This window comes from Gymnogyps californianus, chromosome 5 (genome assembly GCF_018139145.2).
Source record: "Gymnogyps californianus isolate 813 chromosome 5, ASM1813914v2, whole genome shotgun sequence".
Taxonomy (NCBI): Eukaryota; Metazoa; Chordata; class Aves; order Accipitriformes; family Cathartidae; genus Gymnogyps; species Gymnogyps californianus.
Genome location: NC_059475.1, coordinates 41,828,209 through 41,855,634, shown reverse-complemented (window position 1 = coordinate 41,855,634; position 27,426 = coordinate 41,828,209). Strand labels below are relative to the sequence as shown.

At 41.6% G+C, this 27,426-nt stretch overlaps 1 protein-coding gene across 5 annotated transcripts in view; it reads right to left on the bottom strand.

The window, feature by feature from the left end:
• NPAS3 (neuronal PAS domain protein 3) overlaps positions 1-20,675 on the bottom strand; it is a 611,537-nt gene extending 590,862 nt beyond the window's left edge. For all 5 annotated transcript variants that reach the window (XM_050898262.1, XM_050898263.1, XM_050898265.1 and 2 more), the window contains exon 1: positions 20,626-20,675. In XM_050898262.1, the coding sequence (XP_050754219.1) occupies positions 20,626-20,675 (50 nt within the window). The remainder of the gene's footprint in view (positions 1-20,625) is intronic.
• Between the last annotated feature and the right edge of the window lie 6,751 nt (positions 20,676-27,426).

Below are 27,426 nucleotides of genomic sequence, written 5' to 3'. Positions count from 1 at the left end.
ATATTTTCCTAAATGTAGAACTTCAGTCTGCTTCATAAATTTCATCACCTTTACACTGTAAAGAGGCAGCCAGTGAACTATTTTTTATAGATTCTCTTTGATCAAGACTGATAATTTTATCTTTTTATCATTACTTTTCTAGCTCAGTTCTACACAAGTGGTATTACTTTACCAAAAGTTAACTCTATGTTATTTCAGCACTACATTTTTTTGATTGTTTTGCTCTCTCTATGGACAAATAATGATCCATAGTTCAATAAGAACTCAAATAAATAAAATCAATAAACACCTTACTGTGTCAGCAAAGCAGCTGATCACACTATCTTAAAAAATCTGATGTGCAGAAATGTACAGTGACAATTACTTTTTTTACTGAATCACATCATAGAGGTAAAAACTCAATTCCAAGCATTCAAAATTCTATGGTTTTAAAGCTGCTGGCCCTATGCAAAAATGAGATTTTCTCTTGATTAAATACTCAAATTTCATCTCTCGTAATCCATTACTTTATACTAACAAGGAGTTTGCTACAAAAAGAAGTTTTTAAGAGCTCTCCAGGGACAATAAATTTCAAGTTTGACATAATTTCAAACACTGTTAAAAACGTATCTGTCAATATTTGATCTTAAAACAATCTCATTAAAAGAGGTATATCTCAGGTATTATTACAAGGCACACTTTTTAATATCTTATTAGCACTTTATTAAGTGGTTTGTGCAGTGCCATTTTAATGATGAACCTATTGTTTCTTGCAGAATGTTTCCAGCAGCTTGATAGCTTCCACATATTTTAAATACTATAAAGAGTTTCAGTGTTCTCTAAGTCCATACCAAGATTTTTTAAAACACCTATTCTATTGTTAAAGAAGGCCTCAGTTTAACGAGCCCTGTGCCACTGCCTGCAGCCACCATCTCACAGTTTCCAATAGGAAGCACAAAGATCAACAACTCCTAGCATGTTCAATTATTTATTATTATTAATATTATTAAATAAAGCCTACCTCCCCTGTCCAATGTTTCCACGTTTATCAGTGAAAGGATAAAATCTGATCCTATTGAGGCCAATGGCAATATTGCCATTGACTTCACCACCACTAGTATTTGACTAAGGAAATCAATTAAAAATACCTGTTCAGACTAGGTATCTACATAGGTGAAACTGCATTATCGTTTTAGTTCACTCTGTTGTGAAATAATTTTACAAATGAAATAAAACTAGTACTATATCGCGTGCTGCCCTGCACGATATGCTTCTGTTTACAAACAGGGAGCTGGGCCTGTAATGTCCACCTCTACGAGAGTTCAGGTTTCTCCCTCCAATTTAAAAGTTATGAAAAGAATGAAATCATAAAAAGCATGAAAGCATACCAATTTTCTTTTCTTTTTAAAGGTGCTTACTACAGCTTTTGATTATAGTATATTTTACCTTCCAAAGTGAAAAGTATCATCTATAAACCACCAACTGCTGGGCATCAATGGGTGTTCAAGGCCTGGTCTCCTGTTTGCACTCTGTCCTGCTTCTGCTTCCTAGAGTAACACCTGGTCAGCCACCCTCACCTTCTTCTATCCAACTGCTTTGATGGAGAAACAGGCAGTACTTTACAAATCCTGGTTTCCATTTTTTTACAAATGAATACTTTTGTGATAAAACGTAGTAAGTCTGATCTTGCCTCCTGCCTTCACCTTCATTAATAAGAGAGCTTAGAGTATCCAATATTTGGGCAGCAATCAAATACACCAAATCATTTAACTGATCTACAACTTTATCCTTGTCCATGTCTGGGGTTCCTTAAGAACAGGGAGAGGAATAAGTAGACCCCCACACTGGTCACTTAATGTGTCCCATCTTGTCACATAAAGAGACAGGCACACAGCCTCTGAGCTTTGACCTGAAGCACATGTGCACTTTCATTGCATGGCCAGATATGCTTTCATCATGATACATGGGATGTATTTTGCTCATGGGATCAACAGCAGAAGCAAGGAGAAGTGTCCACACCACATACAGCCCTGAATAATTCTACCCGGAGGCTAAAAAGCTTTCCAGACAAAATGCTGCCCCCCACTGACTAACATTCCTTTCTTCCCTTTTACAGATCAAAAGACCTTCCCTTTCTACCCTGAATCCAGCCATCAGGTTACAGGAATAAACTTTCAGTACCTCTGATCTGGTCTTTCTAGAAAAAGCTGTGCAGCTCTGTACAACTCTCTAATACTCTGTAATACGTCTACTTAGAAGAAGGTAACTCTTCACCTCAGGGATTCCATCTGGGATCCTCTGCTCCACAAATGAAGAAGTCCAGTCCCTTAGTAAACACTGTCTCTTCTTCATGAAGACATTTCTTTATTCACCAAGGTCAGCTTTCCCTGAGAATATCTTCCTTTCTTTTCTTTTCTCTGCCCTCCCACACACAAGCACAGTGCTTCAACTGTAAGGACAGAAACAAGCAGCAGACATGCAAGCAAGTGTTATAACATGTTTTATGCTTAACAGTGAAATCATATATGACTGCAGAGTAAAACACCGCCTAATTATATGAGTAGTGGTCTTTCGTGTTCTGCAGCCAGTGTAATCCTTTATGATCCACTTCAAGAACAAAATGCGCCCCTTATAAATAATGTTTGAGACTATGCTGCCCATTTGAGCAGAAAGCATTTCTTCAGCAGCTTGCTGCTCCCACAGAACAAGGATTTCTTTTCCTGTAATAATAACTGTTTCCAGATCAATAATAGGCATCAATATGAGCTGCAACACTGGTTGAAAAATCAGGCTTTGAAGTGCTGGATGTTCACAGGAGCTCTTTTTTAATGTCCGGAAGCAGTTGTTAAAAATTATTCATCCACTCTACTTTATTTTGTGCATTTCTATACTGCCAATGTGATGTAAAACGTTCCTGCACCATGAAGGGAAATTTTAATATTTAATCCTATTTTTTCCATTCTTGAAGCATTGCATATCTCTTAGAGACACGTCAGACATAGCTAACCCAAATGTCACTAGCTGCAACTTTCATGAGTTTTTTAAAAGTTATTTGCAGTTTTCTCATGTACCCATTTCTTACGGAAGTAAAACTTTTCTTCCTACCATTCATTGTCCATTTCCAGCATCTCCTTTATCAAGATCCAGTGTCAGTGGACCTCTGAGAAATTCTCACATATGTCAAATTACCTATCGCCTGCAATATAGAACTGACTTTCTTGGTTTCTTCCAGAATACCTAGGGATATACATGTAGTAACTATAAAAAAATCTCAAGTGGCAGGAGACCTATTGATGCTCAAGGCACAGCTTATGAGCAATTAAAAAAAAAATGCAGACACTTATTTCAGCCTGAACCATTGATGCTAATGAATGTCTGTAGCATGCTTCCATTTCTGATTAATCCTGTCCACAATGTTGAGTATAAGAGGAACAAACAGAATTCCACAGTTCCCAGAATAGTTTTGCATCATTTTGGTTATAAAACAAGACTCCTGAGTAGTCACTTCCTGGGATTTTTCCCTCTAGAAAATAACTGATGCTCATTACCTATGGACTGTGCTACAGCCATAATCTTAGTATCTATTATGATCTCCAACATTTTAAAAAAATCTGATTCAGTCTTTCTGTCCTAGATGTTGACTCCCACTGTTTCATTGCAGGTGAATTTCTATCCCTTAAACTCAATATACTCAATATCACAATATTCAGTAACACATATAACAAACTTGATCACAGCTGAAGATTGACCATCTGCTGTGGTGTATCCTTTAATCAGAGTTTGTTCAGCCACCCAAAATCACTGCTGTTACTGACCCGCCCTTAACATTTTTGTCGCAAATTCACATTCAAATTGACTATATTCCACTAACATCCATAAAATTAGTGTTTCCTATTGGAAGGCTCTACAGTTTTGGAGCTGGTCTACTCCATGAGAAACCTCAGATCTCAGGACTGTGGTGGACCTTATCAGTGTGCAGCCTTGCAGCAAAGAAGGCCAACTGCATACTGAGCTATATTAACTAGACTGTACACAGCAGGTACCCCTCTTTCCAACGCTTGTGAGATTGCATCAGGAGTACCGAGTTCAGTTTGGGGCTCTCCAGTACAAGAAACACAGGGACGTACTGGAGCAAGCTACTGCAGAAAGCCACCAAGACACACAGAGGACTGCACTACATAATGCACCAGGAGAGGCTGAAAGAACTGGGCTTGTTCAGCTGGACGAACAGCAGGTGAAAGAGAGCTCTCATTTCTGTCTACAGCTATCTAGTGGAACGTTAGAAAGAAGATGGAGCCAGACCCTTTGCAGAGGTGTACAGTTGTAGGACAAGAGGTAAAGACACAAGCTGGAATGCAGGAAACTCCAATCAAATGTTAGGAAAACCTTTTTTGTCATGAGGTGGTCAAACACTATGAGCTGGTCAGGGACATTGTGGAATCTCCATCCATGGAGATATTCAAAACCTAACTGGACACAGTCCTGGACAACCTGCTCTAGCTGACCCGGCTTCAGCAGGGGGAGTTGGACTAGATGATCTCCAGAGGTCCCTGCCAACCTCAGCTATTCTGTGATTCGTAGCAAGTCGTAGCCTAAGCCTCTCATGACATCATATGGTAAACCCAGGTCCTGTTCAAGACTGTGATACACATTCAAACCTGAAAATAAATCAGGCTGTTTCCTCCTCTTCCAAATATGCTGTGGAACAAACCAAGCTTCCTTTCACCCTCCTTCCAAAACATTCCTTTAGGCTTCTGAGCTGTATTTAGCTCATTCAGAAGGCTACTCTACACAGTGATATTAGTACGATGTTTTTCTAGAATACCAGCACCATTTTCCCTCTCAAGGTCCTAGGAAATGTGGCCATCTGAGTTTCAATTTCCCGTCCTGGAACTCTCCAAATCTCTCCTCCTGATTCAAGACCTGATTATGAGATCTCCATTATACAATCATGTATGGATACCAACCTTCTGATGAACACAGCATTCCACAATCAATTTCTTCTTCCCCTCCTCTTCCTTAAACAAATCAACACGAGAGGAATTATTTCAAGCTAGAGGAACTTATGAAGAGCAAACTGGATACCTGCTGCTACCTCAATAAATCTGAAGCCTTTCTAATAGTGCCAAGTCTACACTGATACAACAGCAAAATGTGACTTCAAATACTTGTGTATATAATTAAATTTACACACATGATAACCTATCTCTGCTAGTATGCAAACTTACATATTTACAAAACCATTTATTATGAATCAGTTCTTTCTCCAAAAATGACATAAATACAGGAATTATATGGGGACTGATATGACATACCTTTGACAAAAGGTATCAATATATATTTCAACTACATGCTCTTTAAACTAACGTCCATATCACTACTAGTTAGTTTTGTTTACTGTTATCATGTATAAAATATATTGCATCCCAGTTTAAAAGTATAATGCACATTGAAGTTCACACATGTTCATTGCAACGTTCGAGTCATCACCGCAATCAATTTTACGCCATTGGGGTTTCACCAAGCAAAATAATATCCAAGCATTTAATTTTGCTGAATTCAGCCTGTTTAATATGCACTTTCCTTGATGGTAAAAAAATCAAACTTCAAATATGAGTGTAAAATTAACTACTATGTTACAGAAAACCCTTTCCAACAAATGAAAAATAAACAGCAATTAAAATTATGAACTCTTCAAAGCAGGGACTCTTCTTTCTTTTTTTTTTTCCCAAGGCATCATATGGTATGACGTCTTGTCCATACAGGCCCAATAAGGTCTTTCTTAGTCATATCAACATGAGACAAAAATACATTACGGAGCAGTGTAATTAAGCTGTGACACATCTCATATCCACTCATGAAATGTGCTGAAAATAATACTAGCAAAAACTACTTAGCTGAGGCCATTTTCTCCAACAGTTTTCTAAGAGAGAGAATCACCAAAGAGACTTGCTACAGCTTCCAGAAATATCCTACACAACAATGTAAGAACAGGTGTACTGGGTCAGACCAGTGTTTCCTGTATGCCATCTCCAACAATCCCCAAAAGCAGTTGCAAGGAACAACATAACAACAGTGACAGCATATATGATATGCACCCGCAGTCTGCAATCATTTTCAGTGCAGGCACTTCCTCAGATAGGTATGTATTTAGTAACATGCAGTGGATTTCTCAGCCATTAATTTGTCCTATCTCCTCTGAATTTCATAAAAGCTTTTCACATCCCAACACACTTAAAAGACATCACTTCCTCTTACAGGCACTCAGCATCCCAGATCAACCAAGCACACAGAAAAGTAAAGACTGGTAATACATGATTTTTTTTTTTTAATTGACAAAAATATTCAGATTAGAAGCAGTAACTGTAGTACTAACACATCCACTAGGTAACCAAGTGACAAAGGACAAAACCCCTGTCCTTAGCCCCCAAAACCTTACAGTGCAAGTATCAGATAAGGGATAGGAAAACTATTTAGAAGCAATAAGGCAACAGCAGCTAGCATCACAAGAAGTGATATCTTGTTAGAACTAGCTCGATGGTGTCATGCTTTTGTAGGCATTTCAGGTAAGGAACACCTTGGGAAGAGAGATGAACTCAAAAGGTGAGGTTACAAAGGAGTACTAGTCCAAGCATAAGGTATCAAACAAATGCATGTTTGCAAATACAGTAAATGGGCAACAGGGCTGGTGTTATAACTTGAAGGAAAACCTTGACAAAGAGAAATGGAAAGATACAGCTGTGTGAAGAAGGGCTTGAAACTTAGGGCAAGTTACTAATATTTCATGCACCAGAGAAGGGAGGCCAGTGGGGATATAGAAAGACATGGTCAGAGTGACAGACTGTCACTCTGAAAATGATCTCTGTAAGAGGATTCCAGACAGATATGACTGGAGAAAGAATAATCCTCAATGGTAGTGAGGATGAGCATTTAACTGAAGAGTAGGCAGGAAAACACATACAGCAGGGATGTTAGGCAGAAAAAGCCTGCAAGACTTAAAAGTAGTCTAATGCAAAGAACTTAACAAAACAAAACAGTTATACTAGGTCAGTAAAAAAATATATAGCACAGAAAGAGTGTTCCTTTCCATGACATCCCATGTCAGCATCCAGCAGTCAGCTGTGTAAAAACTTCCTGAAGTTGAGTTGCATCATCACCATCACATTTAATAGCTCCTCAGAGACATAATAGAGTAATGCCTGATCCATTTTTGAACCTGTTCATATTTTGACCTGTAAAACATCCTTTGGCAAGGAATTCCGCTATTCAATTGCATGTTATGTTGGGGGGAAGAGGGGGAGCACACAAAAAAGCCCCGAAAACAACTAAAACAAAAAAACAACTTCTGCTAAATGTTTTAGAACTGTTTCCTGAGAATTACACAGGAAGTTTTCTTGTTCTCATAATATTAGAGATAATGAATAATTGTTCCCTGATTGCCTTCTTGAGGCCTTGCATGATGTTATAGCCGATTCCCCTCAGTCATCTCTTTTCCAAGATGAAGTATTTTACTTTATTTAACTTTTCCTCTGACAAAAATCCTTCCATACATCTCATCAGCCTTCACGCCCTTATCTCAAACTACACTATCTTTTTGAAATTATGATAACAAAAGTACACACAATACATAGATTGCACACACTGTGGATTTATGGATTGGCATAATTATATCAATGTTCATGTTTTCTGTTTGTTTTTCTATTTCTTTCCTACTAATACCAAATACTCTCTTTGCCTTTTTAATTGCTAAGCTATGAGGGAGAGGTCTGTATCAGTGAGATTGCCAAATTACGGAGCTGTCCTAACAGGCAATATGGCAGTGTTATCCCAAAAACTAGATGGAGGGCTTGGAAAGAACTCTAGGAGATCTGTTTTGACTAAGGGAGTCTAAGCTAGGCAATAAAGGAGGAGATGACAGAGAAGCAAGACTACATTTTCATTGAGATAGAAATATCATAAGCCTATGAATCATCTGCAAAGAGATGATACTTAAATTGTGTTTCCACATAAGATTATGCAAAGATGAAGAGCAGAATAAGGGAAAAAAAGGGGGCGGCTGAGAGACAACACGTTGCAGAACTCCCACACAAAGCTGGATAGTGAATGAGAAAGATCCTCCAAAGGATGCACTGAAGAAGTGATCTAAGTATCCAAAGACAGCAGAAAGAGGACATTTGCCAAGAAGTCACAGGGCAAAAAGAACAGGGACATGGTCAACTGTTTTCACAGCTGACTGGCAGGTTGAGAGGATCAAAGCTTAAGATTTAAAGTGCAATTCGCATGGTGATTTACAAGTCTGTATCTTGCATGGAGAGACAGTCCAGGAAGCAACCCAATGGCATCACCCCACTTAGTTGCATATGCCTCTTCTCTGCCTTTTAACATGCCTTTAGCACTACTGCCCATCACTGCAATGCACTCTGCATTGGTGCTTGCTTCTGCTTTAGTAGCATAGGGCTAAAGTATGATGCTAAGAAGATGCTTTAATCATGTGATTGCAATGCCCAGGGCTTTTTGTATAGCAACTGAATTTGCCTTATACAGCCTTCTGAGCAGAAGTTAATACTGATTGAGGTAGCACGAATTCCAACTGGAACTATTACACAACTTTATGAGAGACAGCTCCTGACTCTACCAGGAACTGGGTTACAAGTGGAAGGGTGGCCCCACTGCTACGGATCTGCATCTCCTTTTCCTCACCCATTCCCAGATCAGTTAACCAGGTTAGCCATCTTCTGCTAAGCTTTCTCTCATCATAGAAGGAAATTACTGACAAATTTAATTAATACAATTTCCCACTCTGAATTCTCTTCAAAGAATCTGTCCATGAAGTGGGACAGTCTAGATCAAAATTACTGTTTAAAAATTATTTTGGATCCTCCATTCCTCTCTATTTTGCATTCACCTCTCCCATGAAAACTGTTTTGTAGATGTGCTACAGATTGCACAACAGCCAAAATAAGTAAGAAACTCTATAAACTGATTTGTTTTCCAATGATTACACATGCACATACACATACGCACACATGCTTCTATATATCAATGACTTCTGAAAATACAAATGGAAATGACATAGTAATCTTCCAAGCATTCTGCTTCCTTTTCATTGCACACAGAAAAAAAGAAAGAAAAAAAAAAGCATTCTTAACTAATATACTTTAGTTATTAAAATTTTCTGTCCCTTAGAAAATAGATAAATTAAACTTGGACAATTTTGTGTATAGCATTCATATCAGCGATCTGTTAAAAAAAAGGCAAAATCAACACATACATTTTCTTCAGTAAAGGACTTGCATAAAACAAAGTCAGGCACTCGGTTCCTCTTTCATTCCATATGATACGCAGCTGCGTCAATCCCATCAGGAAACAGGCAACAGGAAATTCTTAACATTCTGAAGAGAAATCTAAAGATGTGTCTCATCACCCTTCCTCCTAAAAGTGCTTTTCGATTGTCTAAAAGACGTTTACACCAGTTCTAAAATTATTAATTACTTTACTTAGCTTTTAAGCAGCTATAGGCCTCATTAAGTAACTAACAAGGAGTCAAAAATATATTTTTTGTAAGTTGCTTTCACTTTTTCATTTCCTCTATCCCAAAATATAAATCGATAAGGAAAGCTTGACACCTATGGACAAAATCAAAGCCAAGTACCCTAGCTATTGGAAAATGTTTCTTCATAATGTGCTGCTCCTGTGTTATTTGTGTTTCTAACTATAGCTCTTGCATATATAATTCCATTATACTTTTATAAATCATTGTTTTGAAAAATGCTTTTGAACCATTAATATATTTTCCTGGTTAAAATTCTTTGAGATGTTCTTAACAAGAGTCTTAGATAATGAATTTGGGCAAACTCTGGAACAGTCTTTACAGTATTATCATTCTCATTAATTTTCAGAACTACCCACTGTGTTGAGATGATTGTCATGGGCCTAAGACTTCAATTTGGCTAAATATTTTTGCATATATTTCAACATATAAGTAACTAACAGATGTTTAAAATGTTAAGTTCACATTCTAGAAATAGTTAAATGTTTACTGTAATATCGTAATTTGTTTTTGCACTCATTTTTATTTTGCTGCTTCTATCTTTAAACACTCCGTTAGAGTCCTGGTTGGCTGTAGACAAAATGCTTTAAAACAACTTCACAAGAAAACAAAACATACTCGATTTAGTAAATACAGCTGTGCTTTTAAAGAAAGAAAAAAACCCCACTTAACGGTACCACAAATGAAAAACAAAGAAAAGAAAAGAAAACACTTAATGCTAGAAATGTTACTTTTACCTAAGGTCCAGACTTCATGTAAACCATTTTAAATTGTTTGCATAATAAAAGCTTTTAAATTCATATTTTATATTCGCTTTAGAAACCTAATACATTCTGCTGTCTTACATCATTACTAGAAGGCTATATTAGATGAAAAAAAATTACTTTTAAAATGTTAATACACAGCATATACAATATCTTACTTTAGTCCAGATTATTCTTTTTTCTTTGCTTTTTTTTTTGTTATCTTTGAAGACTGCTTCTGTTTCCACTGTTTCATCCTTAACCATTCGCATATCAGAGCAATAAGTATTTCATTACTGGTTTATCTGTCCAGAGGCTTGAGAAGCAGTAACAATTAACCCTCCCTTCACAGTGATTGATACAGGCTTTGCTTTCAATTTGTTCCACTACACAGATCATGAAATTCTGAATGCGATCATCCTTATTGACCTACACTTTCAAACACACGGCTACAATGAGATGAAAGTAATTATTAAAAGGAACACAGGACTACTCAATGCTGAAACAAAGTCTTGAAAAATCTTTTAGATGACCTTCTCATAAAACTAGCATTATTTGATGTGAAATAAAATGATGGATTTGCTTCATAATCTGGAAATATTAAATTTAAATCTGATCAATGTACGATATCATTATATCATATAAGCCCAGCTCTAACGTCATATCAGTTCATATCTGACCCAATAAACAGTAACTTCAATCAGAGTGATCACAGTAGGATCAGGCCCTATATATTTTAAAAGTTCCTCCGTCAGCTTTATTTTACAGCAGCTCTGTTTGAAATGTTCTGTTAAAAATGACAAGACTGTAATTACTATTCTGCTATAGTCAGTTTCAAAAAGACACGGTGTTTCTTTTTAAGATCCTGGACTTCTTGAGGCACCTAACGTAAATAAGTACACAGGAAATTCAGACTGCTAAGGAAAAATGAGAAACTCAAGTCAGATTTCCATCATCGGCTGAGATGAACCAAGACCTATATACACCACTGCTGGAGACTTACCGCAGTGGAAAACAAATATATTTCATAAACCCTTGAAAAATAGCCCCACCAAAATATTAATTTCTTGTAATTGATACATTTTTGAAAAATGCAAAAGGTTTGGTAGGTGAACAGTAATGACAGAACTATTTAAAATATGGGTTGCAGTCAAAGAAAATCAGGATAGAAAACTGTGCAGAAGGATGTTCTTACAGGCCTGAGGCTCTAATCACAAAACAGAGTGATGGAGATGAACCAATACTGCATGGATTAGCAATGAATTATTTTGAACTATAATCATGTGCCAGCACAAAGGGGAGGTAAAAACTAGCCATTACTCACAAGCTGATCTGCAGATAAGAAGAAAAAAAAGTAAAAAGGGGAAAAAATTTATATGCTAAACGGAGTCAGGAGAATAATGAAAATCTAAAATGTTGTTACACTTCAAGTAACATTCTATTTAATGTCTTTCGTGTACTGTATAATATCGAGTATTTACACAATACAATCTATAAGATGCTGGGGCTAAAGCAGGGTTAAATCAGACAACTCTTCTGTAAATTAGTACTGGTTAACAATATGTGCTGAAAAATATCCTAATAGAAGAGTTAGTTTTAAAATAACACACATGGGCACTAATTTCTCCCACTGTAAAACTGCAGGAAATACATATATATATACGTGCATAGGTAGAGATAGGTAGAGACATATGCAAATGTGTATATGCACATGCACACTTATGTACACATATGCATATATAATGAGGTATTTAATTTCCATTAGTCCATCTGAAAGCAAAGCACCACCATCTTAAGATTCAATGTTAGTTTTCCCACTGGGAAAAAAAAATGTTAGAACTAATTTTGGGAGAGAAGAAAAATCAAAACTGCTATCCACAAAGATTCCTGAGATTCTTATGAACAGACTGTTTAAATGAAGAGCACTTTAATCAGTAGAGGAATCCTCACGTTTCTAATGTCTTGCTGTGCATTCTGCAGGTTATAGTAGCAGCTGGTAGAGGTCATATATCTTTTGTGAGCATCCCAAAAAGGCTCACTGCCAGACTGTTAAATTATGAATAAGCAATGAACAAAAGAATGCAGATACGGTGGTGACAAGATAATCCAAGCAAATTTATCTATGACAAATTTCACAGGATTAACAAATTACATTTACACAGAACAATAAAAATGTGCAAAAAAAAGGATGAGCCTACTTTTCCCTCACAGCATTAGAGGAAAAAAAATCACCATTCCAATGCATGTATTTACATTTAACTTTATCTAAAGTAAGACATTTATAGCTTGCTGAAGACAATCAACTAGCATTATTTCCTTTCAAGCAAGTACATATACTGTGTCTATCTAACATACAACATATGCCTACACTTTGCAGTATACATGTATACAAGTCAGTGGAAAATCTTTTTAAAGTTTTCCTCACAATTAGTAACAAGCAGAATAAATATGGAACAATTCTAATTTTGCTTTTCAGGTGGAATATTCTGCCATTCTCTGTCAGTTAAAAGACACTTTTTCCCTTAATCATTTCGGGGTTTGTTCCTATTTGAACTGAACAAATATTGTAATATATGATAATTGTCACAAGAAAAAAATAAGTCATGAATAGGACTTAAATACTTTTTTGCAGTAGTATCACAAAACGATTAAGAAACAATTAAAAAAAAAATCATCACACCGAAAGGATTCCTAAATCCAGAATCTAAATACTGGATTTTCCTAAAGATGCACATTCAGTATGTCAAATAATTTTTTGGGGAAGAAGAGGGGATTTGCAGTGTTTGCTACATCCTGCGGTCCCCTAATCTGGTCTTGAGAAGTGATACAAAAACAAAATTTGAAAAACTGCCCTCGAAAAGCATGCAATAACAGTTTCCAAATCGCAATTCTGTAGAGAAGCATTTTTCTTCCTGTTAACAAAGGAATAAAAGGAAAGACGGCACCTCTTAATTTCGAAATTTGAGTGTAAGTAGAGTGACTGATAAAAGGAACAGCATATATGTTTGAAAGATCTGGAATCTGCTGTATCTTTTCTATCATGCTTCTCATCTGAAGTCTGTATTTTCTCCAGTTATTTCTTGTTGTTTGTTAATCCGAAAAGAGTTGTTCAGTAAAAATAGATCTTGAATAAAAATGGGGCTTCTGAAGTCATATATATCATTTATGTATCAAATATATGTTCTTGTTACAGAGCGCTGCCTACAAACAGGAAACCTCACTATTAAAGTGAACATCCAATTAATTAAGATACTTTAGTAAACTACCTGGATCCTTCAAACACTGCTACTTGAGTACCATTTATTTAGCTCATTCAGCCGTTGAAAAAAATTACTGTACTTTTGATTTTCCACAAGAAATGCAAGTTTTGTTGTAAAACTGAACAGCAGCTCAGAAAGAATGAATGAATAAATTAGCCTAAGTATTTGTTTCTCTTTTTATGTTCATCTTCTATTTGTTACCTACCAAGAGAAAACAGTTTGTTTTTTCACAATGCACTTTTTTTTGAGAACCTCCTGTCCATACTGTTAGTAATTTATGCAAAGGTGAAGCAAACATGCCAATCCTGCATCTAACTAGTCAGACAAATAAAATCAGCTACTTTTTTTGCAGCTGTGAAGGTTGAAGGATAAGTACCACTGGCAGCTATTCTCTTTTTTAAGACTTTTTTTCCTTTTTTAATCCCGCTGCCAGCACTGTACAGATTCAGTCACTCAGTTCTTTCTATTGACCTCAACCTTGACCTGTGAAGACTGCCCACTTTTACATTTTTTTCCCCACAAAGTAACAAATTCTGCCTCCCATCATCTCTAAGAAAAAACAGCTTTTTAACAAGCATTCTTCTAAAATTTGGTATGTTATACTTTTGCTAAATGAATTACAGCTTTGGCAGGACAATTCTGAGCCACCTCATATAAGCCTAGGCTGTGAGTAAACTGATTGTAAATGTGCATTTGCACATGACTTTCAAACATGACACATAAGCAAGAGGAAAAAAATATTCCCGCCCCCGTCATAATATAAATGACACTTAAGCAAGAGGAAAAAAATATTTCCCCCCCGTCATAATATAAATGTATCAGTTCTGTGCCTAAATTCGAGCAAAACTATAACCCTTTTGGATTTAATCCAAAATGTCTGTTCAAAGACTATTCATTACTCAATAAAATTCAGTTTAAAACAATGTAATGTGTAATGAAGCCTGTTCTAAATTCCTGTTGGAGACAAAATTCCCAGGCAAGTATTTTAAAAGGGGCTTATAGGATTTAGGTGCCCATATTTCACTGAAATGCAGTATGTGTTGGATGCCTAAATCCAATAGGCTCTTAAGAAAATCCAAGCCCCAGGGACATTATTGTAGATTACATACATACATATTATTCAGACTATATCCCTTAAGTTCACTATATACATATGTAAACCCAACATGCCCGCAGGTAATGGAACAGTACTTTTCCACTTAAATTATTTAACGTAAGTGTTGAACTTCTATTATATATCAAGCTAACAGCTAATTTTGAATTGCAATCAAGCCATTCTCTGAAAGCACTTTATTTCAGTGGAGGTTTTGCCTCTAAAAGAAATGTAAATCCCTCTAACGAAGGCAGTGTAATCTTTGAATACACAGTCAAAATGGGGGCTGGAATTTTATTCCTAGTGCTAACATTGACATCTTCTGCCATTTCTGCTAGTTCTCAAAAATCTTTTGCACGTAACTATCTCATCAGTAAAAAGTGTAGAACAGTGTTCACAGACCTTTCGAAGCACACTAAGCTACATAAAGGAACATATCTACAGAAACACTCAGTATTAGTATTAAAGTCTTCTTCAGACATTGTATGACATCAGTGAGAAGTTCCCTAGAACAGACAAATGACAAGATACGACCAAAGACTGAAAGTCCAAAATGCAACATATAAGAAATGCTGGTAAAATAGCCTGTAACAAATCTTCAAAACTCTGCTTTCGGCAATCTGTTTCAAATTCGTGCTTACATATCCCTTGTTCTTTAATGTGCCTGACTCTCGCCTGCATGCAGAGTGCCGGGTAAGGGCTGACATAACTCTCAGTATCTAGCTGCAGCAGGCTGAGATCAGAATCTCCTTGAGGACCACTCCATATTTACTTGAGAATCTCAAGGCTTTTGCGTTTTATAATAATACACAGATGCAAAGTTCACTCCTCCTCCCACTAAGTACGTTAAAGTTTGTCATTGCTATCTCACTGAGAACAAATTCACATCTATTGAATTATATGGTAAAAATACTTTTATCCTTGCTTATGATTCTCTGTAGTATACTTTAACTACACGCATAATTTCATTTGGGACTTTTTTAAAGATTAAGGTACAACTTGAACTCAATATTCTCCCAAAGACAGGGTCCAGTTCTGCCAAGTTACAGACACAAATACTATCCCTTACCGTACCTTCTTTGTCCTGTGTAATATACTACTATAGCATACAAAATTAACGAATATTTTTACTACTCAAAGTCCTGTTCAAATCAATGGCACAACGGTCCTATTCATTTGACTAGGACTTTGTGTATTGCAAAACTACTGCTTGAGCTAGTCACAGAACAATGCTCTAGTCATATAAGACATGGCAGCAACTATTATATTCTTACCATGGCACATCTTCTTATGCAGCAAAATGCAATATTATTACAAATTATCCTTATTATGCAAAGTCCTATTAAACAAAAAGTCACGCACCTCATTCGCGCTAATGGGACTTTGTATGTTAAAGATAACATGCAGTAGCCTTATAAATATTACATAGAAAGAAATTGCCTCTTCTGAAAAAATGCAATTATTATGAAATGAATTTTCAAAACATTTCCTCTCATTGCCATAAATCTTTGGCAGCTTCTTTAAAAAAAAAAACAACAACAAAAAACACCAAAAAAACCCAAACCAAACATTAAGCATACACAAACAAACAAACAAACCAAAGAAACAAGTGACTGGGGTGAAAATGCAAAGTCTTGGCTATGTACCTTAAAATATCTTATGTTTAAAATATAAAAACAAATTTCCAGGCTGACATCCTGCAGAACAAGTTTGCTTGATTCATTTTGAAACAACATGACTAATGTTGAAATCTCATCTCACATGAGGTGCTTTTACACCTGCAAGACCTACTAGTAACAATAATATAAAATGAATCCGATGGACTGACTGAATGTAAGGTTTATTCACATGAGATGAGATTTCAGGAAATGGTCTCATAACATTAAATTCTAAAAAACCAATTACTTAATTGATATCAAATGAAATTCTGCCACGTTTCTAAAACGGCTTCATCTTACTGACCTCAATGGGCGCAGAATCAATCCCAAAATGTTAATAAAATGGTAACACTTAGTTTTCATGGTCAGTATCAGTTATTCAAAATTCTTATCTTAGAATACATTTTCCAATAAAGAGGATATTGTTATAAGACTGTTTTATTAAACAAACATTTATTTAAACATTGTACTTTTTAGGAAGGATGCTGATGAAACTAATGCCTAGAATGTCAATTTTCAACAACTGTTTTACATCACTCTTGCAGTAAAATTCCCATCTGGGCTGGCGACTTGTGTGCCAAGTTTCAAACAAATGTGATTTGAAACTGCCAGTATATTGGACTCTGAAATTCAAGTGAGACACTAATAAAAGGAGATGGATGTTGACAATATATGCTGATATTCTCTTAAAAATACCTATGGTTCTGGGTGCTGCATTAATCTGTTAACAAAACTCTCTAATTATTTATAACTTATTTATAATATAGCATTAGAATATAATGCCATTAAATTGGTACAAAACAAGCTAACCGAATATAACTTGTAAGAAAAAAACAGTTGTGCTGTAAAGAATGTAGAAACGGTGCTGCAGACAAAACCTTGTTATTCAGAATCCCATTAGTTACTGAAAATATGTAATATAACTTTTGTTGATCAATACTCTCATGTAAGCTCTAAATAATGTATGATTCCAGTAGAGAAAAATGCAGCAAATCAAATATGGTGGGAGAATGTTTCAAATTATGAAGAGTAGTATGACTGCTAATCCATAAATCAGAAATCGGAAAGATTGTTGTAATGTGGGAGGGCTCTATTTAATAAAGGTCATTATAACTCCTGGCTCTAGAGCTATAAGATCTAATATCCTCTCTGGTAGCTCTATGATATGCCCATGCATTACTGTTCTTGTTGACAGTCTGTTGCCTTGGAAATATTTCATTATTTCAGTTTTTCCATTTGTAGACCCTTGGCCTTGTGATATGAAGGCCACCCTATTTCATATTTTCGATTATCATTTAAGCAATCTTCTGGAGCTATTTATATAAAAGCAAGTGTTAGACAATGCATATCATCATTTATCACTGCTATGTTCAAGCTCATGCTCTAGAAAGAAACGCCAAAATAAAGGTTTTTTTCTCTTTCACTTTAAACCAATAGCACTCTGATATTATGATATGCTTTACAAATCAATGCTGCCATATCATATGCATGACACTTCTGTCTATTTAATTTTCTTGGTTACATATCCACACAATTGAAAAACCCTAAACTGCTACTGTAACTGTAAAATTTGCTAATACTCATAGTTTAAAAGAAAATCAAACAAATGTAAGTGTGCAACTTTTCAAACATTCTTTAAAAAACCTAAACAGGTGAAAAAAGTTTCAAAACAATTGAAGTGCTTGGTTGCATCAGAGACTACTACTTTTTACATTTGTTTTGTAATCACTAACCTCTTGCTTGAAAAAATATAACACGATCTACCTAAATATTGTGGAAGTGAAGACTAAACGACGAGTGTACACAAAGTTCACTTACAGGATTCTTAATCTTGAGAACTAGTTTACTGAAGTAGTAACTAAGAAGAGACTGCAAAACCCCTTAAGTAACTGATGTGTGCCTGTATTTCAAATAGCTTGGCGCACACAGCTGAAAGGATGTGTACGAAGACAGCTTAAATAAACAGTTACATGCAAGACTTCAGGAGAACATTACATAACTTTTAATAAAATGTACATGAGTGGCTGTTTATTGAAGCATTGATCGATCTTCCCCAAAACTTTTTTTTAAAAAACAAACAGATTGCCGTTATTTCTGCTACGAAAAATGTCATCAACTTCTACATGTAATATTTATACCTAAACTGTTCAGAGCATTGTCAAGAGTGATAACAAAGTGAACCCTAAGGGCAAAAAACAACTGCTTGGACACTAGGCCAAGTTTGTGGCTATTAGTGTTCTAGGGATTTAGACTACTTTTTTCCCCTGAAATGATTACTCCTCCCACTCCCTACAGGGAAAAACTACTCCGATCCAACCTTTAAAATGACAGCATCAGAGCTGAACAAGAAGATGCTATTAAAGGGCATTAAATTAAATACAGTATATCCTCCTACAACTTCAATCAGAATTTCAGACCAAGTGTTATTTAGTTCAGCTCTCAAGTGGAGCAGAATAACAAATCGCGCACTTTGATTTACCTTCTCCGAATGCCAAATGGAGACAGGTGATAAAGAAAGCACTCATGCACAGGCTATGAAGTTTCCCCTAGAAATTAATTCTATCTTCAAGATTCCTATCTCAGAGAAATTCCCAAAATGGCACACAAATATGCTTCTGCTGGAGAGATTACTGAAGCTATCCTGGCAAATACACTTAGCACTAATATAGTACCATTCTCAGAAAGAAGACAGCAGAATTGTGTGTTGGGGGGGACAGGACTTATGGATACAAATTGTTTTTCCAACAAAGAACTCTGCAGGAGCAAAGCCTGCTGCCATAAGTGTTATTAACACAGTAGAAATGCCTTTGCAGCCACTGAAATGGAGATTTTAAAAAAAATATTTATAGTTGAAGATGAAAATTGGTAAGTTAAGTCATTGACTTCTGAGGATGCACTGTTTTCCCATTACACGTATCTCCAAATTCTGCTACATATCAATATAGCCTTGTCAAAGTGCAACAGTTAATATTAATGCATCTAACACAGCCGCACTAACACTTCAGTGGCAAATACGAAATGTATGGTTTTCTGATACCGGGCAGTCTGCTTCCTTAAAAAAATGGCATAGCTATTTAGATAAAATCTGTGGGTTTAGGAAGTTGTACTAGAAATGCTGATCATACTAAAAAATGTAAGTTTGAAATTAAGATTAAAATGAGCCTGATTCCCTAGACTTCATTTTTGTTTAAATATTTTTCAGACTTGCTTGTGCTGTGAAATATAAACCGAGTAACACATGATCCAGCTACTTTTAAAAGCTGTCTAAATGTTAATTTCCATTTTTACAACTAACCAGGAACCTTCCTCACCCCTTACCCTCAAGTTCACTTGTAACACTGAAGGGCGGGGGGAGGAAAAAAGCCCACCCCAAAGCCTCTGGCCGCTCTCCTCCTGGGCATACATCTCATCGCAGTGTAGCAATAGAGCTTTGAATACTTTTGTAAGAATCACAAAGTAACATCACATGAACTTGTACTCTTGTTTCCTACCAGTCACTTCTAGAAAGATTCACTTTACTAGAACAAATCCGCTACGGGCAATTCGTGTCACCAGCAGAGCAGATTAATAGCAAGCGCTCTCCCCCAACAAAAGTATATCGGGCAGGCGGCGGGCCGGGAACGGGGGGGTAGCGCGACCACCCCCCACCCCCCCCTCCCGGCCCCCGCCTCCCTCCCCGGGCCCCGCGCACCGCCGCACCGCCCGCCCGCGCACCGGCTCCGCTCTGCCCACCCCGGGGGCGCCGGCACCCGCGGCCCGCCCGGCGGCGGGGCGGGGGGCCGGGCCGGGCCGGGCAGCCCCGCGGGCGCAGCTGGCGGCGCGGCCCCCCCCGCTCCGGCCTAGCCGCACTTGAACCGCACCGGCGGGGCCGGCCCCTCCGCCCGGCAAGCCGGGCCTGGCGCGGCGCCGCGCCGCCCCCGGGGCCGCCGAGCGGCAGGGGCCGCCCGGGGGGGGCCTCCCGCCTCCGCGCACACACACACACACACACACACACGCACACGCACACACACACGCCCGCTCGCCAACGCGCCCCGCCAAGCACCGGCTCCGGCAAGCCGCGGCGGTGCGGCTGCCGGAGCGGGGCTGCTGCTGCGCGGCTCGCCCTGCGTGTGTGTCTGTGTGTGTGTCCGTGTGTCTGTGTGTGTGCGCGTGTGTGCGTGCGGCTGGCGGTACGCACTAGGAGGAACTCCCGGTGCCCGGCTGTGCGAGCAGCGGGTGCCGGCGGCAGGTCCCCCCACCCCGGCATGGCAGCCAGCCCCGGCCCCCGGCGGTGGCGGCGGCACGGCCCGGCGCTGCTGCGGCTGCTGCTGCTGCTGCAGGTTCAATAAAGAGAAAGTGTTACCGTTCTCGCCTGGAAGGATCCTGCTGAAAGCTTGGCTTGGTGGGCGCCATCTTCCTGGGATTTTTTTTTTTTTTTCTCCTCTCTCCCTTACTTTTCCCCCTCCTGATGTTGGTGTGTGTTGTGTGTCTAGCAGCAGCAGCGGCGGCGGCGGCAGCAATGGCCCTGGTTAGCCAGGCAGGCTAAGGAAAAGTACTGAGGCCAAAGCATCGCGGGCTCCCACTCCTCCGCGCAGTCCTGGTGCAGGTTGCTTGCTCGCTTGCTTGCTAGCGCTGCTGCTGCCGCTGCCGCCGTCCATAAGCCGAGGAGCGGAGGGAGCCGGGGCCCCGCCGGCCCCAGAGACATGCCCAGCGCAGGCAGCGGCGGCGGCCGGCGGCGGCGGCGGGGAGAGCGAGCCGCGGCGCAGCCCCGGCGGGCAGCCCGGCCGCTGGCATCGCCCGGCAGGTGCGGCACACACACACACACACACACACACACGCACACACACTCTCTCTCGCACACACTCACACCCCCGCGCCCGCGGGCCGGGCTACGCGGGGTGCCAGGCCATGGGGCTAGCGGGGCGGGGGCGGGGGAGGGAAGGAGGGGAGTCAGGGATCTCCGGGCTTGACCGCCGTGAAAGTATTTCTGGGCATTTTCCAGCTGCTTCCCCAGCTCCGCTCCCACTCTGCGTGCAGGGGACACAGCCTCCGCTGCCGGCGCAACAACGCCACTCAGTTGCAGTTTCGCACACTTTCCTCCTCTGGAGTCTGGGCTCCAGCAGGGAAGAGGGGCTGAGGGAGGCAAGGACTCTCTCTGCAACTCTGCGGGCGCAGAAGCGCGGCGGGTGCACACCGCGCGCAGGCGGCGTGTCCCCCGTGGGCTCCCACGGCGGAGGACGGGCCCGGGCGGGTGCGCGGGCCGGGCGCGGGCAGGCGGGCGGCCGCCGGCCGGGGGACGCGAGCGCCCTGCGGCCCGCAGGGCCGTACGCGGGGGTGCCTGGCGCCCGCCCGCGGGGACGGCGTGGACTCGGGGGGGACCCCGCGCACCCCCCTGGCCTCCTCCGAGAACGTGCACGCACGTCCTGGGAGTACGCGCTAGGTACTGGCGGAATAAAGGGCGTAATGCTGGAAACGTTAACTGAGAGTGATGACCCGCTTTGTTGGGAAAGGGTGTAGCGCTTCACGCCGTTTTACTGGAGATTATGAAACTAATCATGAAATAAAGGAGCGGGGAAAAGAAACCGCTACCTTAATTGTTCCTTCCAGGACATCGGGAAAACCCGAGCGCTGGGAGCTTTGAAAGGAGAAATCACTCCTTCGCTAAAAGCTTTCCATCTCCAAGGTAACTTTGTGGCTGCTCTGCTGCTGCCTTGGAAGTGCAGCTTCCTGGGCCTGATCCTGCTCCCAGGGAAAATCCAGCGGGCTTCCTTGGGGAAAGGAGCAAGCCCCGAAAGTCGGGGGGATTTATTCACGAGAAACGTTTTCGCGACAACTCCAAAAGTTGGGGGAGGGGGTGGGGGGAGGTGAGCGCGCGTGAGTCGCAGGGGAGAGCCGGTGGGGAAGAAGTTAGCAAAGCATCTGGAAGTTTGGCTGCGGGGCGTCGTCCGCGCAGCGGGGCCGGAGGCTTTCTTCCCGCAGGAGGCAACCGTGCCGGCGTAACTTTGCGCGGAGTGGCCCGGGCCGCACGCGCATCCCCGGGGAGGGGGGGGGGGCGAAATCCGCCGCCCGCCCCGCGCTGCGCACGTGCGGCCTCCGCGCGGCCGTTGCGCACGTGCGCAGACGCCGGCGGGATGGCGGCCGCCTGGCCTCGAGTCCCGCGACCCCGCGGCGGCGGTACCCCGGGGCTGGCCGCGCTGCCGGGGCTGCGGGAGGCGGTCGGGGGTGCAGGTGGAGACGAAGAACTGGAGAGAGGGGGGTCTACAGAGTACCACATGCCGGCAAATCTGCCTCCTCGCCTCCAAAAAGAAAAAAAAAAAAGAAAAAAAAAGTTAACAGGTGTCACCTCGGCTTTTGCAATAGCGTAAGAAAGTGTCGGTGTCTGCTACGTTTTAAGCGTTTCCAGAAAGCACGAAGAAAAATCGGTCGACGTAAAGCACGCTGTTTTGTCGACAATATATAGTCAAAATTTGGAAGAACTGCAAAAATGTTTCCCCTTGTTAGGTTAGTGTGCGAGACATCCAGACTGGTCTGGATTCCTATTAGGCAAAGTACTTGGATATCTGCTAAGCACTATTTGGATTAGAGGTGTTAGTAGTTTGTCAGAGAAGTATTGCTTTTATAACTTCTTCCTGGTTACAGACTGACATAATCAAACTATTAAACGCGAAGTACTAAAAAATTGCATGCTGCCTTGTCTATATATTTCTGTTTAACTTAAAGTCTCCAGAGGTCTCTTTCATTTGTCTAAAAGCCAATCTGACATTTCTGACCCTTGACTTCCCCACTTCACAGACTAAACTATTGTGATTGCTGCCTGTACTTCCTCGTTAAAGTGTCCGTCAGTTTCCATTGTAATTTAAATATTTTATAAGTGACAAAAATCATACAGAAACCATGAAAAGAAATAAACTTTAATCCATTCTTTATATCTCTCACATTCAAGCTTTTTTAATATATATGTATGGAAGATTGGTGTGTTTGCTTGAGCAAAACAAGACTCGTGCTTAGTTTCAAATGTTTCTCAGCTAAGAAAGTGCTTAGGCATCATCAGGGATTATTTCAGGAGTATTAGCTTCCTATTAATTTTTCATTTAATCTACAAAAGTTACTACCAAACGTTTTCTATCATGGGCATCAAATGGAAAATACATCATGTGTTTTCCAAAACTATGGGAAGCAAATCAAAGTTGCTGAACAACAAAACAGGCAATGGTCGATTATCTAAATCTGGCTCCTAAACCAATTAAGTTTGAAATATTACGCTGAAACTTCCTATGATTTTTTTCTTTTACATCATAGAGATATTTAGTTTGGATATTTGAGATTATACCGCATTTTTCTCGGTATTTAATTTAATGCAATAGTGGAAAGCAAGATACTTGGGACAGTGCCATTTTTATTGCATTTAGAGAAATGTAAATGTTTTGTTCCGATTTCAGCCTACATTTATCTGTTGTCATCTACTTTTTTTGAGGGTTTGGCTTCGGTTATAAGCTTATGATAGAGAAAACTAACAGATTCAAACTTCAGGTTTTGCCTCGTAGAAACACAAAGAAATGTCAGGTAATTAATTAAGCTTCATGTTAGTATCAGCACATATCGATGAATTGTTAGGGGGAATGGGGAAGATCTTTAAACTTCATTATGACTTACTGCCAACTTTCTACGCTTTGCTTCTTAAAGGCGCTCTCTGTGAATTTCCTGCATTTGCATTAGAATGCATTTAAGATGAAAAAATAACAGTGCTGAGTATACTTAGGGTTTCATGCTATATTTCCCTGTAGTAACAGGTGACTTGATAATACTGTTAAACTACAATGTGGAATTGCAAGTGTGCAACCCCAAGTGAAAATTGTTCTCTTTCTTGGTTGAAAGCAAATTATCAATCAGCTTACCATGATCAATTATCCCCCTGGCTGCCACACACTGGGATTTGCACAAGGCATTGACATTGAGAAATTCCTCTTTAGAAAGGATGAGCGGACGGGATCCCAAACTTTGCAGCAGCCAAGCTAAGCTGCCGGGGTCTCACTTTTTTTTTCTTTTTTTTTTTTTTCTATTGTTGCTTTCCAGCTCATCCAAGACAAAACTAGGAGATTATGTTTACTTCTCAGTGCATTTTAAAAGATGCTGTCTTTAAAAAAAGAAAAAAAAAGAAAAAAAAGAAAAAAACCCTCCCCTCCCACCAAGCTCCCCCCAACAAACAGCAAGGAGAGATTAAAAAAAAAAGGGGGGGGGGAAACAAAGAAACACAAAAGCACAAAGAAAAAGCAAGTGAGGGAGCCTCAGGAAGAGCCGCACACCCCTCTCCCACTCGGTGCTCACCGTTGTTGGTAGGAGGTGATGCCCTGGACGTTTTGCGGGTTGCCGTTGGCCGCGGCGCCGGCTCGCCCCATGCCCGGCGCCGCCGGCACCCCCCCGGCCGCCCCGCCGGCCGCCGCCGCCGTCACCTGCACGCTGAAATCCGGGAAGATCCTGATCATCCCCGCGGCTCAGCACCCGGCGAGTCTCGGCGAAGAGGTGCAGCAGCAGCGACTCTCCCTCCGGCGGCTGCAGCAGCAGAGCCAGGCACACTGCAATCCCATTAGTGAGTGGCGGCCACTGTGAGTGAGGAAGGGCGCTTTGATGTGAGCTGCTGGGCTGAGATTGAGAGGAGTTTGTGGGGGCTGGGGGTAAAGGAGGGGGGGGGGGGAATTTTACCGAATTGCAAACATGCAACGCGTGAAGATTTGGGGGGGGAGGGTGGAATATCAGAGCTACCAAAAAAAAAAAAAAAAGGTATGTCTAATACCACTGGAGCTGTAGATATAAGAGAAAAATCCAAGCTGAGGAGGGACAGGGAGGAGAGAGGGGGGCGCAATTACTTTAGCGGTGCAGTGAAAATGATGAGCAGCAAATGTTGCCTTTTTTCCCTCCTCCTTCTCGTCCCTCCACCCCCACCCTCCACCCAAAATGCAAGTCTTAGAGGATTTCTCTGTCTCAATGAAGTAATAATAAAGGCGGCTGACCACAGTCTGGGCTAGCGCCAACTGTGCGGGGGGGAGGGGGAGGAATATCCCTGCTCCCAGAGTCCTGAGGAGAAGAGGAAGACTGGAGGATTGTTGCAGCACAAGTTCTTGCTCTTGGTAACTTGCTTTTGCTTTTGCTTCCCGCCCCCCCCCCCTTCCTTCTATGAAGGGACGGTTTTCACAAGCGAGGAAATGCGCCGCTTTTGTGCAATGGCAGAGTTTGTTCCCTATTATAGGGAGCTGACTCTCCTCCCCTCCTAGTGTGCAGCAATGTTATTGCTAGTCAAACTTGTAAGGTGTGTGCACGCACTGATCCCTACTGCTGCTTCAACATATCAATTATACCGCCGAGAGCTGCGCAAAAACCCCTTGCAAAGCTCCCCTCCGGGTGCGGCACGCACCGCACCGGCAGCGGCGAGGAGGGCGGCTCGTCCCCAGCCGCCCCCGCGGGACGCGCGGCCGCAGCGCCGCGGCTCCTTTGTGCCATCCCGGGGCTGCGCGCAGCCCTCCCCGCCTTGCGCGCCGGGCGGGTTTGCCCTCCTCCGCCTCCGCCAAGTGCTTATCCCGGGCCGCGGCGCTGCGCGGCTCCGCCAGCCTGCCGGGGCCGTGCCGCTGCCGCTGCCCCTTCCCCGGCCGGGGCCGCCCGCCACCGAGTCCGCCCGGCCGCGGCGCTGCGCGGGGGCGGACGCCGGGAGGGAAGCGCGGAAAGTTGGGCGGGGAGCGCGGGTCGGCGGCGGGACGCCCCCGGCCCCGGCGGCTCCCCCGCCTCGCTGCGGGCGTGGGGGCCGCAGCCGCTGCGGGAGGGGGCACGGACACAGGAGCCCTCCTCGCCATGGTGCTCGGCGGGTGCTCCCGGGGCTGCGCTCCGTGTCCCCTCCTCCCTGCAGCTGCAGCTGCAGCGGGAGGCGCGGGGTGAGGAGCCCGTCCCGGAGGGCAGGAGGGGAGAAGAGCGGCGTGCCGAGTCAGGGGCAGCAGGGGAACGGGAGAAAAAGGAACCCCCTCCCGTAGCAGGGTCCCACCAAATCTCCCCGTTTCTGGGGTGACTCCGAAACCACGGACCTGTAGCTCCAAGCTGCTGGTTGCTGGAGCTAGAAGTGTCGTGCATGCGGGGGAGAACTGGACTCTGCCAGCCTAGTGAGTGGACAGCTAGAGAAGAAAGTAACACACTGTGTTAGTGCACCTTACACAAACAGCAGCTGTACTGTTGACTCGTTTCTGAGGCAACCGAAGCTCATACCAAGAGGAGCTGCATGGGACAGAATACAGGTTGTGCTCCAGAATACGCGTGGTGTTGGAAAGGCTATGGCAGCATCTCTGAAGGGGACAGGTGTCCCAGGCTGCCCCATCGCTCCAAAGGCATTGTAACCTTTGCTTCCATAAATCAAAGCTGTCACCTGGGCCAGTCTCCCCTTTTCCCATGCAACTGTGTGCCTCTTGGAATCATAGCTTGGCTCCTAATCTAACAATATCCTCTTATCTTGACTTTTCTTTCAATTGCTGTTCCAAACCAAATTAAGACACACCAACTTTATGTTAAAACAGAGACTGCATTCAAATCCTTTGTATTAAATCGCATCTGTGTTTGCATTCTGTTTTAATACAAAATGCTTTGGATTGCAGCTAATACCAGGAGATATGAAACTGGTTAGTCCCCACATGTTGCACATAAAAAGAATTCATAATGAGCATCTGTGGGATGTGGAATGGATCCCATGAGTTAGCTGAAGACCTCATAACGTAAGAGCTGAGAAGCCTAAGTGAATTATGACTCTCTTTCCTCGCAAGTAGGATTAATTTTCTATCCCACTTATATTCATTATCTATCCTGTTTATACTATAGGGACATCAATTGTTTGAGTGTTAAATATGAAGACTTTACAGAGACGTGTAGGTTAGATAGCTTGCGGAGAAGAGGGGGGATGTTATTGTTAGGGAAAATGTTATTCAAACTCCATGTTTAAAGAGCAATATTAGATAAAGCTGCTCATTTTTTTAAAGGACTGTGAATTCTGCGCCTTTTTCTTACAACATATTTAAAATGTAAGGTTTACAAAGTACCCTCCATCTGCCTGTGGCCCTCCCATTGATGTCAATAGGAATTTTGCATGCAGATGAAGGCCCGTATATGGCCTTTAGAGAGCAGGTCAATAAATGGC